The 21,306-nt window shown below is 38.9% G+C and overlaps 1 protein-coding gene across 5 annotated transcripts in view; it reads right to left on the minus strand.

Annotated features, from left to right (window-relative positions):
* The window catches only part of Carmil1 (capping protein regulator and myosin 1 linker 1), a 288,276-nt gene that overhangs the window by 107,001 nt on the left and 159,969 nt on the right, over positions 1-21,306 (minus strand). For all 5 annotated transcript variants that reach the window (XM_070024433.1, XM_070024432.1, XM_070024431.1 and 2 more), the window contains exons 10-15: positions 20,537-20,625; positions 19,142-19,236; positions 10,073-10,159; positions 3,457-3,560; positions 769-846; positions 556-632 (exon numbers count right to left, since the gene is read on the minus strand). In XM_070024433.1, the coding sequence (XP_069880534.1) occupies positions 556-632; positions 769-846; positions 3,457-3,560; positions 10,073-10,159; positions 19,142-19,236; positions 20,537-20,625 (530 nt within the window). The remainder of the gene's footprint in view (positions 1-555; positions 633-768; positions 847-3,456; positions 3,561-10,072; positions 10,160-19,141; positions 19,237-20,536; positions 20,626-21,306) is intronic.

The following is a 21,306-nucleotide window of genomic DNA, read 5'->3' on the forward strand; positions in this document are numbered from 1 at the left end:
AAAATTACAAACACTCAGTGTTAAACTGAACCAATCCAATAAATGTTCCAGGCTTCCACATCTAGGCAGCCTATAAATTTTTCTCATTTACTTTCTTTTTTTGTTGCTATTGTTTGGGAAACACTGCTGCTGCTTTGAACCCACTGCTTGTTCTTTAAGCAGCTTTACATTAGGAGGATAAAAGTGAAATTCTAAAACTGGCCCTCCAGTTCTACAAATTACAACACATAAACTTTAAGATGACTATTTCTTTTTGTTCCCTGTGATAATTTATTCTTACTTTAAAGCTTTCCACTGAGAAATATCTACAGAAAGTTCTGAAAAGGGTTAAAACCATATTAAGTAACAGAGTACCTGTCCACTTGTTCACAGCAGTTTGCTGGAGTAACTGATAAGGACATTAACCTGTGGTTTACAAAGATGTAACAAAAACTTGACCTTGCAAGGCCTAATATTTATAGACATCTTTCACTATAGTTTTACTATCTATCATTCTATATGCATTACCCTGAAAAATACTCCTAGTTGACAATAACAATGAGAATCAATACATACCGGTGAGAGAAAACAGTTCTGGAGAGATTGAGCACTGCTAAATATTGAAGGCATCCACGGAGAAGAGCTCCACAGACCTGAGGAAGAAATAGGCACTCATATTTTTAAGCATTTCTAGGTCCATGATCACATGTTTTATTAGAAACAGAAAGCCCTCTATCCCATCTAAATAGCTGTTCTGAGACCCTCCAAAGCAATATACAGAAACATTACCATATCCAGGGAACATTCTGTATTGGATAAATCCAGATGAGCAATGGCATTTGGCTGGGCCAAAAAATTGTACATGTGCTTGAAATGAAAAAACAAAAAGGAAATGTTAAAATCTAAAATATATACATCCCATAATGCAGGCTAATGTTTTCAAAGGAAATCACCATGTTTCCCAAGACTAGTTGAGAAACTACTCCCAAGCAGATTACCTGACTTTTCTATCACTCCATCATCTTCCCTGAGAGCAAAAGTCCAAATGATACTTTCAATTAAATAAAATATGTGTAACCAAATGCCAAGAATTTCAACTGCCAACCCCCCACTTTTTTACACATGACTTCATTTTCTTGATTAGCTCAATTTTTATTATATAATTTTGGAATGATACTAATTAATTTTAACTCCTGGGATGAATGTGCCACCTGAACTGCAGTCACCCTATCAAAATGCTAATCACTTCTAAAAATGTTAAGAACCACTCATTTGAATTTAACCAGTGGATGTTCTCAGGCTATTCTCTCTTCTGTCCAATATAATAGTTTCTCTGGCCTTCAAAAAAAAAAAAAAAAAAAAGGAGGAGAAAGAGGAGGAGGGGGAGGAGGAGGAGGAGGAGGAGGAGGAGGAGTTGAAGTTGTTGTTTAACAAGATTGGCCTCAGAGCATTATTAGTATGTACAGCTAAGACAATTTAGGCTTGGGGGAGGGGTGGTCATTTCGCCCAAACTTTCTCCCCCTCTAACTTCTATTCCCCATAGATGGCATCAAAACAACGGAATTCAATTACTCTTAGTTGTTCCCCAATTACCTATAAGAGCACCAGTCAGAGCTCACCAATAAAGTCCAAGCTCTCTACCACCATTGAGACAGATCAAACCCCTCTGCTTCACCTACTGCTGCCAGATACTTGCAAATCCAAGCAAGCCTATAACAAATGTCTCTGTACTTGGCAAAGTCTCATTAAAGCAGTTTAACTATACTGTATGATGTTTCAAAAAATCCACTCCATCAAGGAGTTCAAAAAAACAAAATCTTTAGCTTGTAAATGCTTTAGAATAACCAGGATAGATTGGGTTATGGAATATTCTGATTCAGGAAAATCTTTTTTTTTTTTCACTTACATAAAGTTCTTCTTCTCTCAGCCTGGCACTACCAGCCTCCAGACATTTAATTTTGGTGTCCTTTTTGCTCCCAGTCACCAGGTGAGGGAGCTCTTGTCAATCTGAAGTAGTGAGGAGGCCCTAAGGGGTCAACCCCCTTACAGGATGTTTTCCTTGAAGGCACAGGTAGGGGAAGACCATACACCAGCCCAGAACCTCCAGAACTGACGAGGAAACCACTCTAGTCATCATGACTCCCCTCACAGACTTGGCACAAGACCCATAGCTGGCCAGGAAAGAAGCTTAGAGCTCCTTTGTTATATAAACAACTATTACTGTCCTTATTTCAGTTGTGTTTTATTTGATAACATGAGTGTACGAGGGTACTGGGGCTTGAACTCAGAACCTGGGCACTGTCTCTTGGCTGTTTGCTCAGGATGGTGGTCTACCACTTGAGCTACAGTTCGCACAAAGCCAAGGCTGGCTTTGAACCACAATCCTCAGATCTCAGCCTCTTGAGTAGTTAGGAATAGAACTCATAAGCCACCATCACTTGGCTTCTAGTCTCTTTAATCTCTCTAAACTTACTCCTATACTTTGCTACAATAATACTTTGGTGGCTCTGCATCAGAGTCTTTGTTTTACCTTAGAATGGGGCATACTTAATGACTCATCAGTGAAGGAGAAAGTGAAATTGTAAAAATGCACTAAAAAAGTCATGAGGCACCAAGAAACCAAGCATTATGTAAATGATTTCAAGTGTGAAGGAAGGGAAAAGGAGAGGGGAAAAAATAAAACTATGAAAGGCTTTCATTTATTTTCCCTGCCTAACAGGTGAACTAAAACAAAAGAAATGATCATGAATTTCACAGTGTTTTTCATCCCTGCAAAGCAGCAGAATTCAAATGAAAGCCTTTCAAAGATGCTCACTCACTGTAAGCCTTGTTGTTTGGGAAATTTTTCTTCTAGGTTCTATCATGGTAACCAGCGGGGATATTTAGCACACATGGCAATGAGAGTATAACTCATGCTTTATGTCGACAAGATCTGCCAAATATTGATATTACTAACTCAGATTAAGGAAAATTCTTGTCATACTAGACGGGGAGACTTTTGACCTTCATAGTCCAAACAGTGACTACAGGTGACTTTTGTTTGTGAAATTGCCCAGGACTTGGTTTTATCTTAATAGTCTCTCTTAACTGAAAACTATTTTTAAAAATATCCTAACAATAGCTTGTAATGATAGTTTAGTTTCTGTTACCACCTTCTTATCAAGCCATTGTTAACAGGTGAACTAATGTTGCAAAAGAAAGATAATAATTCCTCCAGAGAAAGCATTTCCAAACAGAACTTGAACTTCAGCATCATTCAATGAGAGAGAAAAAAACTTACAGTGACAGAGTATATTTAATTAAGGAAAGGTCTGACGTTTTCATTAAACTGCTTCACAAGCTTGTAGCGACAGGATTTAAAGGTGTTGTGATTATGGGAGAATCAGAGAAATAAGTTACAAAGTCATGTTTGGAAACAATTCTGGGCTTATTAAGTCTGGCTTCTTCAAAGATGAGACTAAGTTAAGGAAAGCTTACCGAGAGGTCATCTCCTCGAAGGATATTCCCTGAGAGGTCTAGATGGAGAAGGGTGGAGGCAGTCAATGGATTGGCACTGAGTGACTGAGAAAGGCTATTCACCCCTGCAACATAGAGGAAATGCAGCTTCAATTTCCACTCCAGGAAATGAAATAAGGTTTGAGTTTTTTTATAAATGCCCCAGCGGTGCCATCAAATTGCCAGATTGAGGTTAGGCATAAACACTGTCCCCAGATGGTAGAGCTGATTGAGTCTTCTTTTGACAAACCCTTAGGGGACAGAGGTTATTGACAGATTCAGCCATCTCATAGAATCAGGGAGAGCAACAGAATCCCACATCCTCTGATGTGTCTGAGGACAGAAGGCATTTAGTGCTGAAGTCTCAGAATGATGCGAGGCATCTAAATGACCATTGTTACCAGGCCATTGTTAACTTAGTGAACGGCATTTAAATGATACATGGACACTTGCAGATATTTTAGGCTATTTACGCATTAGGAATCTGACAAGGGTTATACAGTGCTCTTTAATGCATTTACAATCAAGGCAAAAATTTACCTTCAGATGGACTTTTAAAAGAGTAAGATGATCAGCACACAACATAAGACACAATCAAAAGGACAAACTTTTAATTAACTTTATAGACACTTTCCATACATAATATCAATGGCTCTGAAGACAACGGAAGAGTATGGAGGAAAGGATGGCAACATGTGGACTGAGCTATATTCTGCTGTACAGTAACCATGATTGACACAAGCCTCCTAGTCATGGCCTTGCACTGGGTCTATTTTTTCCTCAGGTCACTTTTCTGAGGTGTGTCAATATCAAATGGGATTCAGTAAAAGTCTGGACACTCACTGGGGACTCACACACTCCAGTGCTACTGATGGGTAGACTCTGGCCAACAGAATAGGGGTTACCACAAAGTTTGTTTTGTTTCTAGCAAAAGTCTATGGTTCCAAACTATTTCTAAAATGGATACGCTCTGATTTTCTTGTTTCATCTGTAAAATTCTTTTTGAAAATCTCAACCCTCTAAAAGAGGAGGAAAGAGAGTTTTTGTCCACATGGGGCAAGCTTTATGGTGCTAAGGATTCCAGGGCCTGGCAGGTCTTGTCAATCAGCACCACATCTTGTCATCATGTAGAAGCCCAAAGGGGACTCTCACGAAAGATTTGAGGAGAGGACTACAGAGACAGCATCTACTGGAGCACCTCTCCCCTCGCTATTAGGTATTTAGAGCAGTCAGAGAATGTTACTAATGAAGCCATCCATGGATTTCCCCCAGCTTGAGAGAAAAAACAGATTCTGGTGTGCACCTAGCAGAGGTTGCTGGGGTATGTCCGGGGTAAGTGGACATTTGAGGAATAGAAAGAGGAGACAGGTTCTGAATAAAAGAATAAAATACTTCAGTATCTTCTGAAGTATAAGAACGTGGTGTTTACAAAAAATACATTTACAAAGTATTCATGAAACAGGTGATTGGGAGATACGCATTAGAGGAGGAGGAGGAGGAGGAGGAATGCAGAGATCATCAGGAAGCAAAGTCATTAGACAAGAAACTAACAAATCAGTGCTCTACAAGGAATAGCTTTTCATTTCAAAAGGTATTTGTTGCTAGGCAGATGGCTCAAGTGGTAGAATACCTGCCTAGCAAGTACAAGGCCCTGAGTTCAAAAGCCAACACTGCCAAAATAAAAATGTCTGTGGAAAGCCTACTAGTTTACACCAGCCAGAGTTACCTGAATTACCAACTAAAGGCTAGTTCAGGAAAGTAGAGTTGTGGATTAAGTGGTAGAGCACCAGCCTTCAGTGAAAAAGCCATACCTTGTAAGTAAGAGCAAGAGGCTCTTAGGTCAACCCCTGTCCTGGCACCAAAACAAACCAACCAATGACAACAAACACACACACACACAAAAAAAACAATTCAGGGGCAGACTTTTTCCCCCTGGTTATTATTCCCTAGGTTGTACAGTATAATGATTGTATAGTATAATGACTTTTTGCATAGATTTACACTGCATTAAGTATTCTAAGTATTTAGAGATGATTTCAAGTACATAAGGAAGATGTGTATAGGTTCTATGTAAGCACAATGCTGTTTTATATAAGGGACCTGGAAACATCTGTGGATTTGGGTGTTTTGTTACCAAGAGACAACTTCACTCATTAGCTAGTGAGCCACAGTCAACCAGCCAAGAAGCAAGAGTACACCACGAAAGGCATGAAGATTTGATTCACTGTGTTTCAAAAAAAAAAATCTGGGGGGAGGCGGGGAAGGGAAGTGAAGGGTAATCAAAGGAGGAGGCTGCAATGCTTGGTAAGAAATGTATCCATTATCCTGCCCATGTAATTGTAGCCCCTTTGTACAGTATGTTCTCAAATAAAATAAAATACAATTTAAAAAAAAAAAAAATCTGAAACTGCCTTTAGCCCAAGTGAATTTCTGAAGGTGATCTGTTATGCTTGTTTAAAAGCCCTGCGTCCTTTAGCTTTTTTTTTCTTCTGTTATTCCCATTAATCTGGTTTCTAATGGAATGAGTGAGTCTAAAACATATGGAGTATACCAGACACTCATCAAAAACATCATTTGTAAAATCATCTCTTTAAATCCCAACATTAGAAGGCTAAATGAGACTTGACAGCAAAATGCTCCTTGACAAGTGTGGGCACTTGGCAGGTGGCCAGCATCTGAATCAACACGGGAGAGAATCATGTTATCAGTTCAGCTTCTTAAGAAGGCGTTCCTCCCCAGCTCCAGTGCCCACATTCACACTGGCCTGTCTTAATAAACCCAAAAATGCAGGGAATTATAAAAACAGAGAACTGGGTGGGGGGGGGGGGAATCTGGCCTCTTACAACCCACACAAAATACAGATTTGCATGCTGCTCTCTATTCTGGCTGTCTAGTGATTCTGACCATTCTTCATATTTACCATTGGAGTGTTTACAGCTGGAAAAAAGGTAGTACCAGATGGCCGTGCCTTGACATGATCTGCCTACCAGCAGGACATTTGAGAGAAACCCAGAAAACTATCAGATTGCTAACATCTGAGGTAGAGAAAGGGTATTTGGAATCAGTAGGGAATGTCATGGGGAGATGTAAAAAGAAAAATCTGTCTTATACTATAGATCCCTGAATATAAATGTTTCCTCAGATCTAAAATGTAAATGCTAGTCAAATTCAGCACAACCTTTAACTACAATTTAATCTGAGCTACTTTGAAATTTTACACCTTTTAGTACCTATGACTAAGCCTTTAAGAAATCAAGTTTGCCCCAGGAAAGACAAATGATCACCACATCCCTCCATTTGCTTCACCATAATGAATAATTCAATTAAAATAATGAAATATCATAAGATTTGTTTAAACCCTCTTGATGTGTAAGGTTCTGGGCTTGATCCCCCAACATTGGGAGATGGAGAAAGGTAGAAATGGTACTTTCTATTTTATAAAGAAGTGGAACTAGAGCTATGGAGCACATGAAAAATGATTAATATTTTTAATATGTACAGAAATTATACAAGAAAAAGATTAGCACTATAAATAGAAAATGAAGAAAGAATTTCTTCATTTCTCCAAAAGAAATACAAATGACTGAAGATGGGGGAGGGGCTGGCCTAAGCAATAACTAGAGAAACTGAAATTAGAATATCAAGACTCATTTCTGTTCTTGATAGAGAATGAAAAGTGAGAATAATATCCAGCAAGAAAGTGAACACAGGATGACAATAAATATAAAAGAAGCCAGGAGTAACACTGTTCAAAAGAAATGTATTCATTGCCAGATTTAGGTAACTGTAACCCCTCTGTACATCACCTTTACAATATAAAAGAGTGCACATACTCAGCTGGGAACCAAGGTCTCATGCCTGTAACCATAGCTACTCAGCAGGCTGAGGTACAGAGTACAGTGATTCAAAGTCAACCCAGGAAGAAAGTCTGGGAGACTCCATCTCCAATTAGCCAGCAAAAGACCAGGCTGAAGGCATGGCTCAGATAACAGAGCACCAGCTGAGCAATTGTGAGACTCTGAGTTCAAACCTTAGTACCATGAAAAAGGAGGAAAAAAAAGTATGTATATTCTATGACCTGATAAATCTGCCTAGATATTTATCCTAAAAAGAAAATTAAGAGCCAGCTGCCAGTGGCTCATACCTATAAATCAGGAGGCTGCAATCTGAAGATCACAGTTCAAAGCCAGCCCAGGCCAAAAAAAAAAGTCTGTGAGACTCGTATCTCCAATAAAGCACCAAAAAAAGGGAGAAGGGAAAATGTGGCTCAAGTGGTAGAGCACTATCCTTGAGGAAAAAAGCTCAGGACAGTGCCAGGACTAGCAACAGAAAAAAAGAACTGGAAGTAGAACTATGACTCAAGTGTTAGAGCACCACCCTTGAGAGAAAAAGTTAAGCAAGTCTCATGCCAGTACTAGTACCAGCACTAGTACACCACATATACACACATACACAATATGATAGTACGGACTGGGAAGGTGGCTCAGTGGTAGAGCGCTTGCCTTGCATGCATGAGGCCCTGGGTTCGATTCCTCAGCACCACATAAACAAAAAGAAAAAAGCCAGAAGTGGCACTGTGGCTCAAGGGGTAGAGCGCTAGCCTTGAGCTGAAGAGCTGAGGGACAGTGCCCAGGTCCAGAGTTCAGGCCCCATGACCGGACCCCCCCCCCCAAAAAAAGAAAAAATATGATAGTATAAGATGATGATAGTGATAGGGTTAGTGATGGCAGGGACATTGTGGTTGCAGACATTCTAGCTGTTATGAGCATTTATTGCACCCTTTGAGCCAGAAGCAGCCAACTGCTGCAGTCTCTGGTGAATGAAAACATTGCACAGAATGCCTCCAAAAGACAGTGATTTACTTTAGAAATGTCAAGTTTTTCAATTCATGAAACTTCCATTGAATACCCTCTGTAGTCCAGGCATCATGCCAGGAGCTGAAGATACAAATACAAAAAAAAACATGAGCTACAGGAGAGCCCCATTCTCACACTACAGACACAGCCATGGAATGCTATAGTAAGGCAAAGGATCCAGCTGTGGTCTCAGAGACGGAGAACATGACTTAGTAGAGAATCACAGATGAAGATTTGGTAAACTAGTCTGGTTTCCATGAATGTTTAGTGAAAAAAGAAATATTCAGGCATCTCAACAGAGTAGATATATAAGAAGCATGATAAAAGGAGGGTGATTTCTTTCATCTTCCTCCTTTGGGGGTGGGGGATTAGTAAAGTAAATATTGGGTTTGAACATAGCCTCCTGATTACTAGTCTGGTGTTCTACCAATCGAGCCACACCCCCAGTGTTTTTTTTTCCTTTAGTTATTTTTCAGATAGGGTTTTGAGCTTCTTCCCAAGCCACCCTTACATTTCAATACTCTTATCTCTGTCTCCCATGTAGGTAGGATTACACACACATGTTGTACCATGCCCAGTTTGTTGTTTAAGATTTGGGTCTGTCACAGCCAGGTGCCAGTGGCTCACACTTATAATCCTAACTACTCAGGAGGCTGAGATCTGAGGACTGTGGTTCAAAGCCAGCCTTGGTAGAAAAGTCCCCATGAGACTCTTATCTCCAATTAACTACTCAAATGAAAGTGGAGCTGTGGCTCAAAGTGGTACAGCACAAGCCTTGAATAAAGGAGCTCAGAGACAGCACCCAGGCTCTGAGTTCAAACCCCATGACCTACCAAAAAAAAGAAACATGGAGGGCTGGGAAGGTGGCTCAGTGGTAGAGCACTTGCCTTGCATGCCTGAGGCTCTTGGTTCGATTCCTCAGCACCACATAAGCAAAAAGAAAAAAGCCAGAAGTGGTGCTGTGGCTCAAGTGGTAGAGCGCTAGCCTTGAGCTGACGAGCTGAGGGACAGTACCCAGGCCCAGAGTTCAGGCCCCATGATCAGACCCTCCTCCCCCCAAAAAAGAAATATGGAGGCTCACTAACTTTTTGTCTGGACTGGCTTGGAACCATGACCTTCTATCTGCCTACTGAGTAACTGATACTACAGATGTGAGGAAGCATTCTCATCCCAAGCAGGGTAATTTCTAGAGTTATTATGTAGATGCTTGTAGGCAAAAATAATAACCAAAATGAAAGGGTATGATTAGAAACTAGATAAATGAGGGGGGGGAGGAAATAAAGTCAGTACCACCGGGGAGAAAAAAAGGCAACTTCCGGGGACAGGAAATAGAAAGACTGGAGAGCTACTATGATAACATAGCAGTGAGGGTTGATTGTTTTCAGTAAGGCAGACAGTCGAGATCTGACTGTTGGAGACGCAAACTTGTTTGTCAGAAAAAAGAGTGAAGAAAAACAAAACCAGGTGCTTCTAGGAATATGAGACAGCAGGTGAGAATTCACTGGCTCAAAGTTGAAAAAGAGTTTAGGAGCACAGGTGTGTTTAAAAGTTATTTCTTGCACTGAAAGCATATAAGTTTAGGCCAAAAGATCTGAATAGCATACTGCCTTTATGGAAAGGTAATGTAATACATCTATTTTTTTAATTGTAGACAAATAGCACAATAATAACTCTAACTACTAAAGGTAACAGGTGCAGCAGTAATATTATCCACAGTATTAAAAAAATAATAAATACTATACCTTTAGGTGACAGTGAGGTTTTAGATAAATTTAAATGCTTCAGTCCCTTTGGGAGTTTGGCAAATTGAATACTTAAAGAGGCCACACCTGAGAAGTGAAAAAGGCAATGGTTAGAAATTTCTGGTTCTCAGAATTCCATTTGTTTTATAATGTATTAAAAAATGTATGAAGGAAGGGTGACACTGTCCAAAAAGAAATATACTCTTTATCTGACTTATGTAACTGTAACCCCTCTATACATCACCTTTATAATAACAATTAAAATTTTGAAAGAACAAAAGTATGAAAATTAAAGTTAACTTCAATTAAAGTAACCAGAGCTTATTTCCCAATCATTTACCACCATGCATTCTTCTCTTCTGTCCTACCTATTGGTAAAAAAGGGAAGACTATTTAATTACACGTAGCAATCTCTGAAACTTTACCATTATAGCAATTTTTCTTTGAGCCAAGTTTTACCGTCTTCTCATCATCCTGTTTAAAATCCAAATCCTCTTGAGAAAGAGTGATATAATTGATTCTCTCCCCCTTTTTTGTAACCTCTGTCTTAATGAGTTGATCTCTTTTGGATATGCAGATGCATGCTATTTAATTATTGTCAGGAAGAATGGAATAATATTAACTATTCAGATAACAGCTTCACTTTTAGCAGATGGATTCCCATACTTAATTGGCTTGTAGTTAACAACCTAAGAGAGAGAACATCAGTGAATGTTTTCAACTTCTTAAAGGTAGGTTTTGTAACTTACAGGAGCTCACCAAAAATTTATCTCATTTAAAATTAGATATACTCTTGATTTAATGGCTGGTGTGGGAGACAGAGAATAGCAGCTCATTTATTCAAGAGCTTCAGTGAACACAGAGTGTTTTGTGGGGAGGAAGTAAGTAACGGATAAATCTGTGCCCTAGCCAGGGTGTTGAAGCAACTTCCACCTGCAGGTGAGCGATCACCTGCTTAGGGCCAAGTTATTGGAAAGGCTCCTTAAGCAGTAATAATTCCATATTCTAGGCAGCAATAAAAAGCTACTGTGCTGCCTGCTGCTCTATACAACCCTAAAAATCTTATCAAAACTTCTAAGAAATAATTACTGTAGAAATAACAAAAGGGTATTGGTTTGACTAAGCCTCAAATTGGGTGTTTCCAAAAGATGCTAAGTGTTTTGGTAAACCTTGCCTACCTCCCTAAAGTGTTACATTGTCAAAGAAAAGTCACTTGATTAAATACTGTTAAACAGATTATAACTACACTTTTAAATATTTTTATTCATGTTGTAGACTGCATAGAGGCAGATGTTCTGATATTTTAGTTGATATACTCTTCAAAAAGAATGATTGGGGGGGGGGGCTTGCCTTGCATGCATGAGGCCCTGGGTTTGATTCCTCAGCACTACATAAACAGAAAAAGCTGGAAGTGGTGCATGGCTCAAGTGGTAGAGCGCTAGCCTTGAGCTGTAAGAGCTGAGGGACATAAAAAGGGCCAGTCAATCGTAGAAGGAAACCTCCAAAATGTGAGTCGAATCTAATCTTTCCTCCTTATAACTTAATTGTCTCAGGTACTTTGTTACAGTGATGGAAGCTAGTGAACACACTTAGGACTTGAGGACTTTTTAAAAATGTACCTCCAAAATGTATTGCAAAATATTTAGACTGGAAGGGTCTAATCTAGATTCCCACTTTTAAATTTTGTTAGGAATAATTATTGCCCATACATGACCAATTATTTTCCTTTATGGTTTTCACAGCAAAGCATATGCTACCACACTGACTAAAGCCCTATTTCAGATCTTCAAATTGCTGTAAAAACATAAGACAAAATTTAGTCACCCCAAGTTCACATTGGTTGTGCTCATTCAATTTATTCTGCTTCATTCTTTTGAAAATGCACAATTTTAACACCACATAAATGTGTGCCTATATTCAAATCAAATGCTAGAACGGAATATTTATTTTACACTAACATCACCTACTCGTCACTCATCCTTTAATCATAAATATCTTCAAAAAGTGGTAGGTGGACAAAAGGGAATAGCTATCCAGCAATATTTTCTCAAGAAAAAGGAATATAAACAGTAAATGGTAAAGTTCTTAAATTCTATTAAATGTCTATTAAGTCAGGTTGAATATGATATTTTTAAAGCAGGTCTAATGGTAACATTAAATATGGAGAAATGAAAGCAAAGATAAACCAATCTAATCTGGCTGAGATTTTTTTCCTTATCAAATTCAAGGTAAGTGATTAAAAACACAAGGTTAGTTTAGAACACATCTAATTAAAAAGATGATTTTAGTCTAGAAGTAATTTCTCTTGATGCTTTAAAAATAAAAACAGAATATATTATAGGCTTTGGTGATAAGAAGATGAAGCAGTGATAATACTTTAAAAATCCAAAAGAGATGATATTTATTGATGGAATAATTTTTATTTCCTTGGCATCCACAAAACATAATTATATTTCTTCTTTAAAGGAATGGCTTTACTACATGCTAATGGAATAAAAGGTGTAATTAGGCTTAGTAGCATTCATTTTAAATAATATACCAGGCTGAAAGTGTAGCTCAGTGGTAGAGCATATTTTTCTAGTATGCCAGGTTTTAAGCACAATCCTCAGGGCTCATATGCATTCAGTTTTCCATACATTCTCAATTTAGAGATGCAATTCACCACAGAGGGATTTTTTTAAAAACCTCTAAAATCAGGTCAAAATGCAAATTAAGGTACAAGACCTGCAGAAAATTTCCCCATGTCCATAAATGTCTATGCATTAATTGATGAGAATAATGGCACCCAAGACAAATTGCTGAGATAACGTGCAAGAAAGCACACACTGCCTGGCCCACAAGAACTGCTTGGTGAAAGCTAGCTTTCATGATAAAAACAATAGGCAAGCAGGGCTCCAGTGGCTCACATCTGTTATCTAGCTACTCAGGAGGTTTGAGATCTGGAGATCACGGTTCAAAGCCAGCCTGGGCAGGAAAGTCTATGAGACTCTTATCTCCAATTAACCACCAAAAGCCAGAAATGGAACTGTAACTCAAGTGGTAGAGAATTAGCTTTAAGCACAAAAGCTCGGCAGCAGTGCCCAGGCCCTAGGTTCAAGCCCCAAGATCAGGGCAGGGTGGCGGCCGGAAGAAAGAGGGGGCGGTAAAAGATCAGGCATTATATAAAGTGTTGTGAGATGCAAGTATATACACTTAATGGGAAGGACTTCTTGCAAATCTAATTGGATAGGAAAACTGAGACTGGCAGCTGAAAGTTGCCATGATTTAGAGGAATCCTACTTGGTGAAGATTTCTTCCCAGAAAGAATTTCAAGCTGAAGAACTCAGAACACTTGTCTGCCAGGTGCTGGTGGCTCCTGCCTGTAATCCTATCTACTCAGAAGACTAAGATCTGAAGGATCTCTATTTGAAGACAGCCTGGATAGAAGAGCCCTTGAGATTCATCACTAATTCACTGGGGGAAAAAATGCCTCAAGTGATAAGGCACCAGCCTAGCTAGCAAATAGTATGAGACAGAGTAAGAGTGTGAAGCCCAGAGTTCAAGTCCCAGTCCCAGCATTAAAAAAAAAAAAAACCTAACCAAAACAAAAGTGAAAAAAATTGAGTGATGCTTTGGATGGAACCCTAGAACCTTGCACATGGTACATTGGAACTGTACCATGGAGCTACAACCCCAGCTCAAGATGATCTTTAAATATAGCCACTAAGAAAGAAATGTGAGGGCTGGGAAGGAGGCTCAATGGTAAAGCGCTTGCCTTGCATGCCTGAGGCACTGGGTTCAATTCCTCAGCTCCACATAAACAAAAAGAAAAAGCCGGAAGTGGCACTGCGGCTCAAGTGGTAGAGCGCTAGCCTTGAGCTGAGAAGCTGAGAGACAGCGCCCAGGACCAGAGTTCAGGCCCCACGACCGGACCCAAAAAGAAAAAAGAAAAAAAGAAAGAAATGTGATGTGAAGAAAATTCAGAGAGATTTGCCACTTGGTATAGTTTAGAAATGGAAGTCTTGGAAAGGTAATTAAATTGAGAGCAGTTGGCAATTGCAACCAAAATATCAAGAAAAAGAAAAATTTATCTGCTCTCTACTTTCTAAAGCTAACTACTTAAACTTTTGGGCAAAACATAAACAATAGCTTAGGAGCTGTGAATAAAATTTGTTTCTAAAAGCTTTTTGAGATTTTACTTGATGAATTTACCTTGCTTCTTTTTATTTTAATATGTGTCAAGTTTAGAAGAAGGTTTAATTTTTATTTTCCCCTTTAAAATGAAATTATTATCACTCCCTCTGCTTCATCATCTTTTTGCTTAAGAAAGTAATTATAAAATGTTTAGTATGGTAATTTGTCATCTGATGTTAATAACTCACAAACACAGGAAAATTAAAGTTGACATTGCAAATTTCACCCCACTAATCAGGAATGCGCTGAAAAGTCTGTGACACTATACAAAACTCATGCATAGATATTCTAGCATCATTATTATTCAAAGAGGTAGCAAAGAGGTTTCGAAGTCTTTTTAAATTTAATGTATCAATATGAAGATTTTAACAAAATTCTGCCTGTGTGGTTCTAGTAATAATGATATTGGAATAAAGTGGTCCTTTTTCTTATGTTTAGAAAGTATATAGGTTAAAACATTGTAAAAGCCATATTACAAGCGAGTTAATTTTTTTTTTTAGACTTCTACCAATTCCTGTGACTTCCTTGGAAAGTTCAGAAACTCTGAGAAAAGCAAGTGAATAAACAAGCCACCATGAAGTATTTCTATGTTGAAAATAAAACTGAGAATCAAGCATAAGGAATATAAAAATAAAAGGATACCAAAAACAAAACAAAAACCGGAGTCAACGCCTAACTTAAATGTCTTAACAAGCCTCTATCATTTTAAAATTCTCTTTATCCTGCATAATAATTGATTTCATGGCCTGCTAATATGAAGCCATAGCCTGAAAAAAAGCACTAGGTTAGAAGCAGGCCAAAAACAAGGTGGTGAGCAAGCCCAGCCTCACAACCAGGGTAAGACCAGCTTGTCAGTGCACATGCCCCAGTGGTCTGGTCGCCACCTATGCAGCTATTGCTGATAAAGCAAGAAACACCATCCCTTCCCTACTAAATCTTACTTTATCCTCCTCCACCAGAAGCCCCTTAACAATGAGAAGGCTGAGAGTCTGTCCTCACATGGGTACAACAAGGAGACTGAGCTGTAAATAACAGGTATTTGCTGTATCGACATTCATATCACAAAGCCAAGAGCCAAACTTTCTCTCTGAGCATTGCCAAATAAATCCCAGAGTAGATAGTTCAGGTACAAAGTCAAATTCCATTTGGTGTTTAAATTCCTCAGAATTCTGACCTACTACAACTGCTAAGATCCTGCCATGTGTTCTTTTTTAATTTCTTTGCAAATAATCTTCACTGGCCCAGTCTCTCTTTTATACTATATGACTTCATAACAAGTTCCTCCCCTGTCCCTTTTATTACTTTCCTACATAATATCCTGTCATGGAAAAATGCAGAACCAAAATTTTTTAATGTCATTTTCTAAACTGAAATTTCAGTAACTGTTTTACACAACTAGAAAAGCTCCCAGTCAACTCCAATAAATAGCTATTAAGAACCAATAAAGAATTTGTTTTTGGGAGGCTCAGTCCCTGGTGGGGAGAAAGCAAGAAGGATGCGTGTTGGCAGCTGTCCACGGGCACTGGCAAATCCAGCAATGAATGACTCTGGAAGGAGCAAGTACTGGTCTGTGAAAAGGTTATTATGAGTATCAGAATTCAAAAGCATGTGAGAGAATCTACCCTGGTAAGTTCCCATATTCCAGCTGAGGATAAGAAAACCAATCACATAGTGACTGTAAATGGGCAACAGGTAGAAAAAAAGGTCTCAGCAGGGATAGGAATGTAGAAGAAAAAAGCAGAGAAACATTTTCTTTGAACATATCTTCTCCCTCCATAAACAGAAATCACAGCCAGGAGCCAGTGAATCAAGCCTGTGATCCCAGCTGCTCAGAAGGTTGAGATCATGGTTCAAAGTCAACCCAGGCAGGCAAGTCCATGAGACTTTTATCTCTAATCAGCCACCAAAAAGCCAAAAGCGGAGCTATGGCTCAGGTAGCAGAACACCAGCCTTGAGCAAAGAGCTCAAGGATAGCACCCATGCGTGTATTTGCATACACACATGTGCATGTGCGCGCGCACACACACACACACACACACACACACATACACACACACACACACACACCTCTATAACCTTCATTTCCAATACAATTTTAAAAACTACATAAGAGAATGAACATTAAGTACAAACCAATTCGATTTAAGGAAAATATGTATAGATTATGGACAAGATCTTAAATCCAGATGTTGTGTGTCATAGGAAGAGAGAAGAGAAAGAAAGACCAGAAAAGGAGGATAAGAGGTGATGGGTGGTAGAGGAGGGAAAAAGAACATTTACTTAGAAGGAGGGTCAAATGTAGTAACTATCATAACAGAAGTTAAAACCCAAGGGCTACAGGACATCCAAGGAGAGAGCCTGACAGGAAAAAACTGCACCTGCTGCATCCAAGAGCCTGTGAGACATGGGACAGGAGAAGGGAGGCTGCTCAGACGCACCCTTCCTCTCGGTCTCACAGACATCTTCTTTCACTTTGAGTGAAAGAAGTCTTTGAAGTTCAGTCATGTGGCAGCCAGCATTAGAATTTCATGCCTTTTTCATTGATGACTGGTTTTGCAGGGTTAGAACTACCAGGTTTTATTCACCCAGTGGGGACATTTGAACTGTTTCTACTTTTTGGCTTTAATGTATACTATTTCTGCAAACTTTGGTTGGAAGGTTTTGTATTGACTGAGTCTCCTTTCTCTTCAGTGATACCCAAAAAGTCTAACAGCTAGATCTTTTGGCAAATTTTTTTCTGTACCAGTCCTGGGTCCAGGGCCACTGTGCCTGAGATTTTAGGCTCAAGGCTTGAGTCATAGCTCCACTTCTGGCTTTTTATGGTGTTTAATTGGAGATAAGAGTCTCATAGTCTTTCCTGCCAGACATGGCTTCAAAACGGGATCCTCAGACCTCAGCCTCCTGAGTAGCAAGGATTACAGACATGAGCCACTGGTACCTGCAATGTTTCAATTTTTTTGTTTTGGTTTTGTTGTTGTTGTTGTTGTTGTTTTGGTTGGTCGTGGGCCCTGAACTCTGGGGCCTGGCACTGTCCCTCAGCTCTTAAGCTCAAGGCTAGTGCTCTACCACTTAAGCCATAGCACCACTTGTGGCTTTTTCTGCTTATGTGGTGCTGAGGAATCAAACCCAGGGCCTCATGCATTCAAGGCAAGCACTCTACCACTAAGCCACCTTCTCAGCCCCTACAACGTTTCAATTTAAAAGACAAACAAAAACAACAACAACAGCGACAACAGCGAATCAGTTTCCAAAATGATCACACCTTTCTGATACTCCAAGTAGCAACCTGTTAAGCTTTTTTCCCCACACCTTCTGTAACACCAAACGTTGATCCCTGAGTGAGAAATGCTGCTTCATTGTGGGCTTAATCACTTCTCTAATGACTATGGAGTGTTTCCTTCCTGGTCTGCACCAGCATCCAATTACTACCTCCTTTTACGAATTCTGTCCTGCCTGTCAGTAGATAAATGTGACTGATTCTCTCACATCTTTGAACAAAACCAGGACAACTCTCCTGACTATAAGAGGTGATGTATAGGATTTCCAGTATGTCACATACATCTTTCTGTTGCATTTGATTCATAGATAGACAGCTATTTTTCCTGAAGAAATTAGTATACCCTAGAAAAACTCCTATTCCAGGAGTCTGCACCCATTATATCCAACTTCAGCTTACTCTATGAAGGTGCTTTTATGAGATCTAGTTTCTTAACTCTCCTTCAGATTCACAAGTTGCTCTTAAGGGTGTTTTCCCCTCCCTGGTTATATACACAGTGGAGTTCATACACCGAACAAAAAGGCAAAACTGTTTATGTTTATATTCTCAGCTCAGTTGAATGATTAATCTTCATCAAATAGATAACAATGAAAGATGAAAGACCCTTATTTAACAAAGCTAGAAAAAAAATTGCCACAGAAAATAAAGTATTTCCTGGATGTGAAGAGTAAACAAAGGAGGAGGCTGCAATGCTTGATAAGAAATGTACTCATTATCTTGCCCATGTAATTGTAACCCCTCTGTACAGTATGTTCACAAAAAATACAAATTAAAAAAAAAATAAAGTATTTCCTCTAGAGATACAGCAATTCCTTCTTAAACCCCATCTATCAATGAGCCACTACTGAAATTCCAGTCTCATATTTTCCTTTTTATGTCTACTGACCAGCATTGGGGTGGTCTTATACAACTAGCAAGAAAACTAGATGGGCCTCAGTCTTACAGGCCCCAGGAAATTAATAATGCCAACAATTTATAAATGTGAGAAACACTCTAGGTCACAGACAGCAGCAGAGCTCCACTGACAATATGGTTTTAACCTTGAGGCATGCTGAGCACAGATCCCAGCTAACCTGGGACCTGAGATAATAAATGTGACATTTAAAGCTGCTAATAAGTATGGAGCAATTTGTTATGCAGCAGTGGAGTGCTAATAAAATATTTAAAAATTCATATCTTCTTTCTCCTTGTCTAACTTCAAAACTAAGTTAATCAGGTAGGAAAATCTGAGTTTATATATCTTCGAGAAAAGATAGAAAGAGCTAGAAGCCCACAAACATACCAATACTAGTTATAACTGAGTGACAACTGAGCTCAATATACTTTTCAGTCATGATGAAATTAAAACTCTAATCCTCTGGGTCTGGGAATGTGGCTTAGTGGTAGAATAGTTGCCAAGCATGCATGAAGCCCTGGGTTTGATTCCTCGGTACCACATAAATAGAAAAAGCCAAAAGTGGTGCTGTGGCTCATGGTAGAGTGCTAGCCTTGAGCAGAAGAAGCTCAGAGACAGTGTCTAGTTCCTGAGTTCAAGCCCTAGGACTAGGGGGAGGGGAAAAAACCCACAAAACTCTAATCTTCCCACTCTGACATTAACGGTCCGGTGACCACCATCATACCTCTATCCTCCAGTGGGTTGCCAGCAAGGTTAATCGTGTGAAGTCCTGAGTTGGGATTATGTGCTAGAGCACCGGCCAGTTTTTGTGCAAAATCTCTGTAAATATATAAAATTATAGGAATAAGTACATACAATATAATGCTATTCAAATACTCAAAAGATTAAGATAAAAAGAAATCTTAAAGAGAATCCTCCTTTATTATATGATCCTATGCATTGTGTATGTGTAAATATCTATGAACACCTATGAGAGAATCTGTAGAGTGACAGCCAGCCTAAAGTACATTCTGATTTGCCAAAGCCTCAATCAAAAGCAAATACAAAGTACGTGTAACTGCACCTATAAACACACATTTTATGCTATTCATATTACAACTTGATTCGTGCATAACTTTTTTCTTGAACATTCCTGAATGAAACAAAAATTTCATGAAAATTCCAGTAGGCTATTCACGGTGCCTCAGCTCTCAATTCATGTAATTCTCATGAATGTAAGACTGATTATTCTCATTACTGAGTTAAAGGCTACAATGGCTAAGCACTGCATTTTACAAAAGAAAAAAAGGACAATCACTATTTTAGTTATATAACAACTCACAAACTACAAAATTACAAAATATCTACCCTTAGCAGAAATAAAGTCTACTAAATCACTAGATGAAGACTGTATAAGTATTACTTGAAAGCGGAGAAAAATGACTGATTAAAAAAAAATCATATGAAATGCTATTTCTGGGACTTCCATTAATGGTACAGTAAAAGACACGCATAACATTTATAATGTGAAAAGTACTTTGAAAAGTACTTAACAACTATCAATTAGGAAAAATTTAATTCTGTAAAGTAGGTATTCTGCTTATTCAAATTTTAAAGGCAAAGACACTGATAGATAAAGGCTAGACAACCAAAGGTCAATTTTCTTTTTTTTTTTTTTTGTCAGTTGTGGGGCTTGAACTCTGGGCCTGGGCACTATCCCTGAGTTCTGCTCAAGGCTGGTGCTCTACCACTTGAACCACAGTGCCACTTCCAGTTTTCTGGTGGTTGTTTGGACATTCCTGCCCAGGTTGGTGATCCTCAGATCTCAGCCTCCTGAGTAGTTAGGGTTACAGGAGTAAGCCACCGGCACCCAGCAAGTCCAATGCTCTTAATCACTACACAATGTAACTACAAAATGTAACTACAAAAATACCAAGTGATACTGTTACAGAAAATATCAAATCCTTGAACTTCATAATAACAAAAATCAGTGTGTTGTCTATATGTTGTATTTATATTTTAAAATATAAAGAACTCCTAAATATGAGTACTTCAACTTTAACAAACTAAACATTAATTAAGAGAGCAAATGACATAAAGTTTTAGAGTAACCTATTCACATATTCAAGAAAATACTCACGTTCTAAGTCCAGCATTTTCCAATACCAATTCTTCTAGTCGATTGGACCTACTCACCACTCTCAAGATCTGCTCACAAACATCAGTAGACTGTAACAGAAAACATTCTTTGACTATTCCTTAAGTCTACAGAAATAAAACCTTATTTCACTATTATAGTTATATGTAATGCAATACTTAAATAAAGCATTCATTCATATAGTCATTTATTCAGCACCTCCTGCTATGTACCATTACATTGAAGATCCTGGGAACACAAAGGTATCAAGGACAACGGTCTCAAAAATGAGCATGGCCTTGGGCAAGTCGTTAAGTGCACTCTCACACAGGTAGTAAAAAGAAGAACATTACTGGCTACTGTCTCCCCATTCATATATTAAGACCTAACCAATGGCCAGGCACAAGTGGCTCATGCCCATATTCCTAGCTACTCAGGAGGATGAGATGACCATTGGGAGCTGATAAAATTTAAGTGTGTAGCCCTCACTTGTGGAATGACTGCCTTGATAAAAGAGGCTCAGAGAGCTACCTTACCCCTTCCATCATGTAAAGAAATGGTTAGAAAGGCACCATCTACAAACCACAAAGTAGTCCTAAGCTTTGCATCTCCCAAAGCCCAATAATGGACTTCTTGGCCTCCAGAACCACAAATCACTCAATCGGTGACCTTTTGCTATAAGTAGCCCAGAGGAGAAAAAAAACACACAAATATGAGAAGGTAATCTTAAAAGGCCATTTTACTAGTGTTCAGAATATTCTCAAGTCCATCTA

The sequence above is a fragment of the Dipodomys merriami genome, unplaced genomic scaffold, assembly GCF_024711535.1.
Source record: "Dipodomys merriami isolate MVZ:Mamm:240054 unplaced genomic scaffold, mDipMer1.0.p SCAF_16, whole genome shotgun sequence".
Classification (NCBI taxonomy): domain Eukaryota; kingdom Metazoa; phylum Chordata; class Mammalia; order Rodentia; family Heteromyidae; genus Dipodomys; species Dipodomys merriami.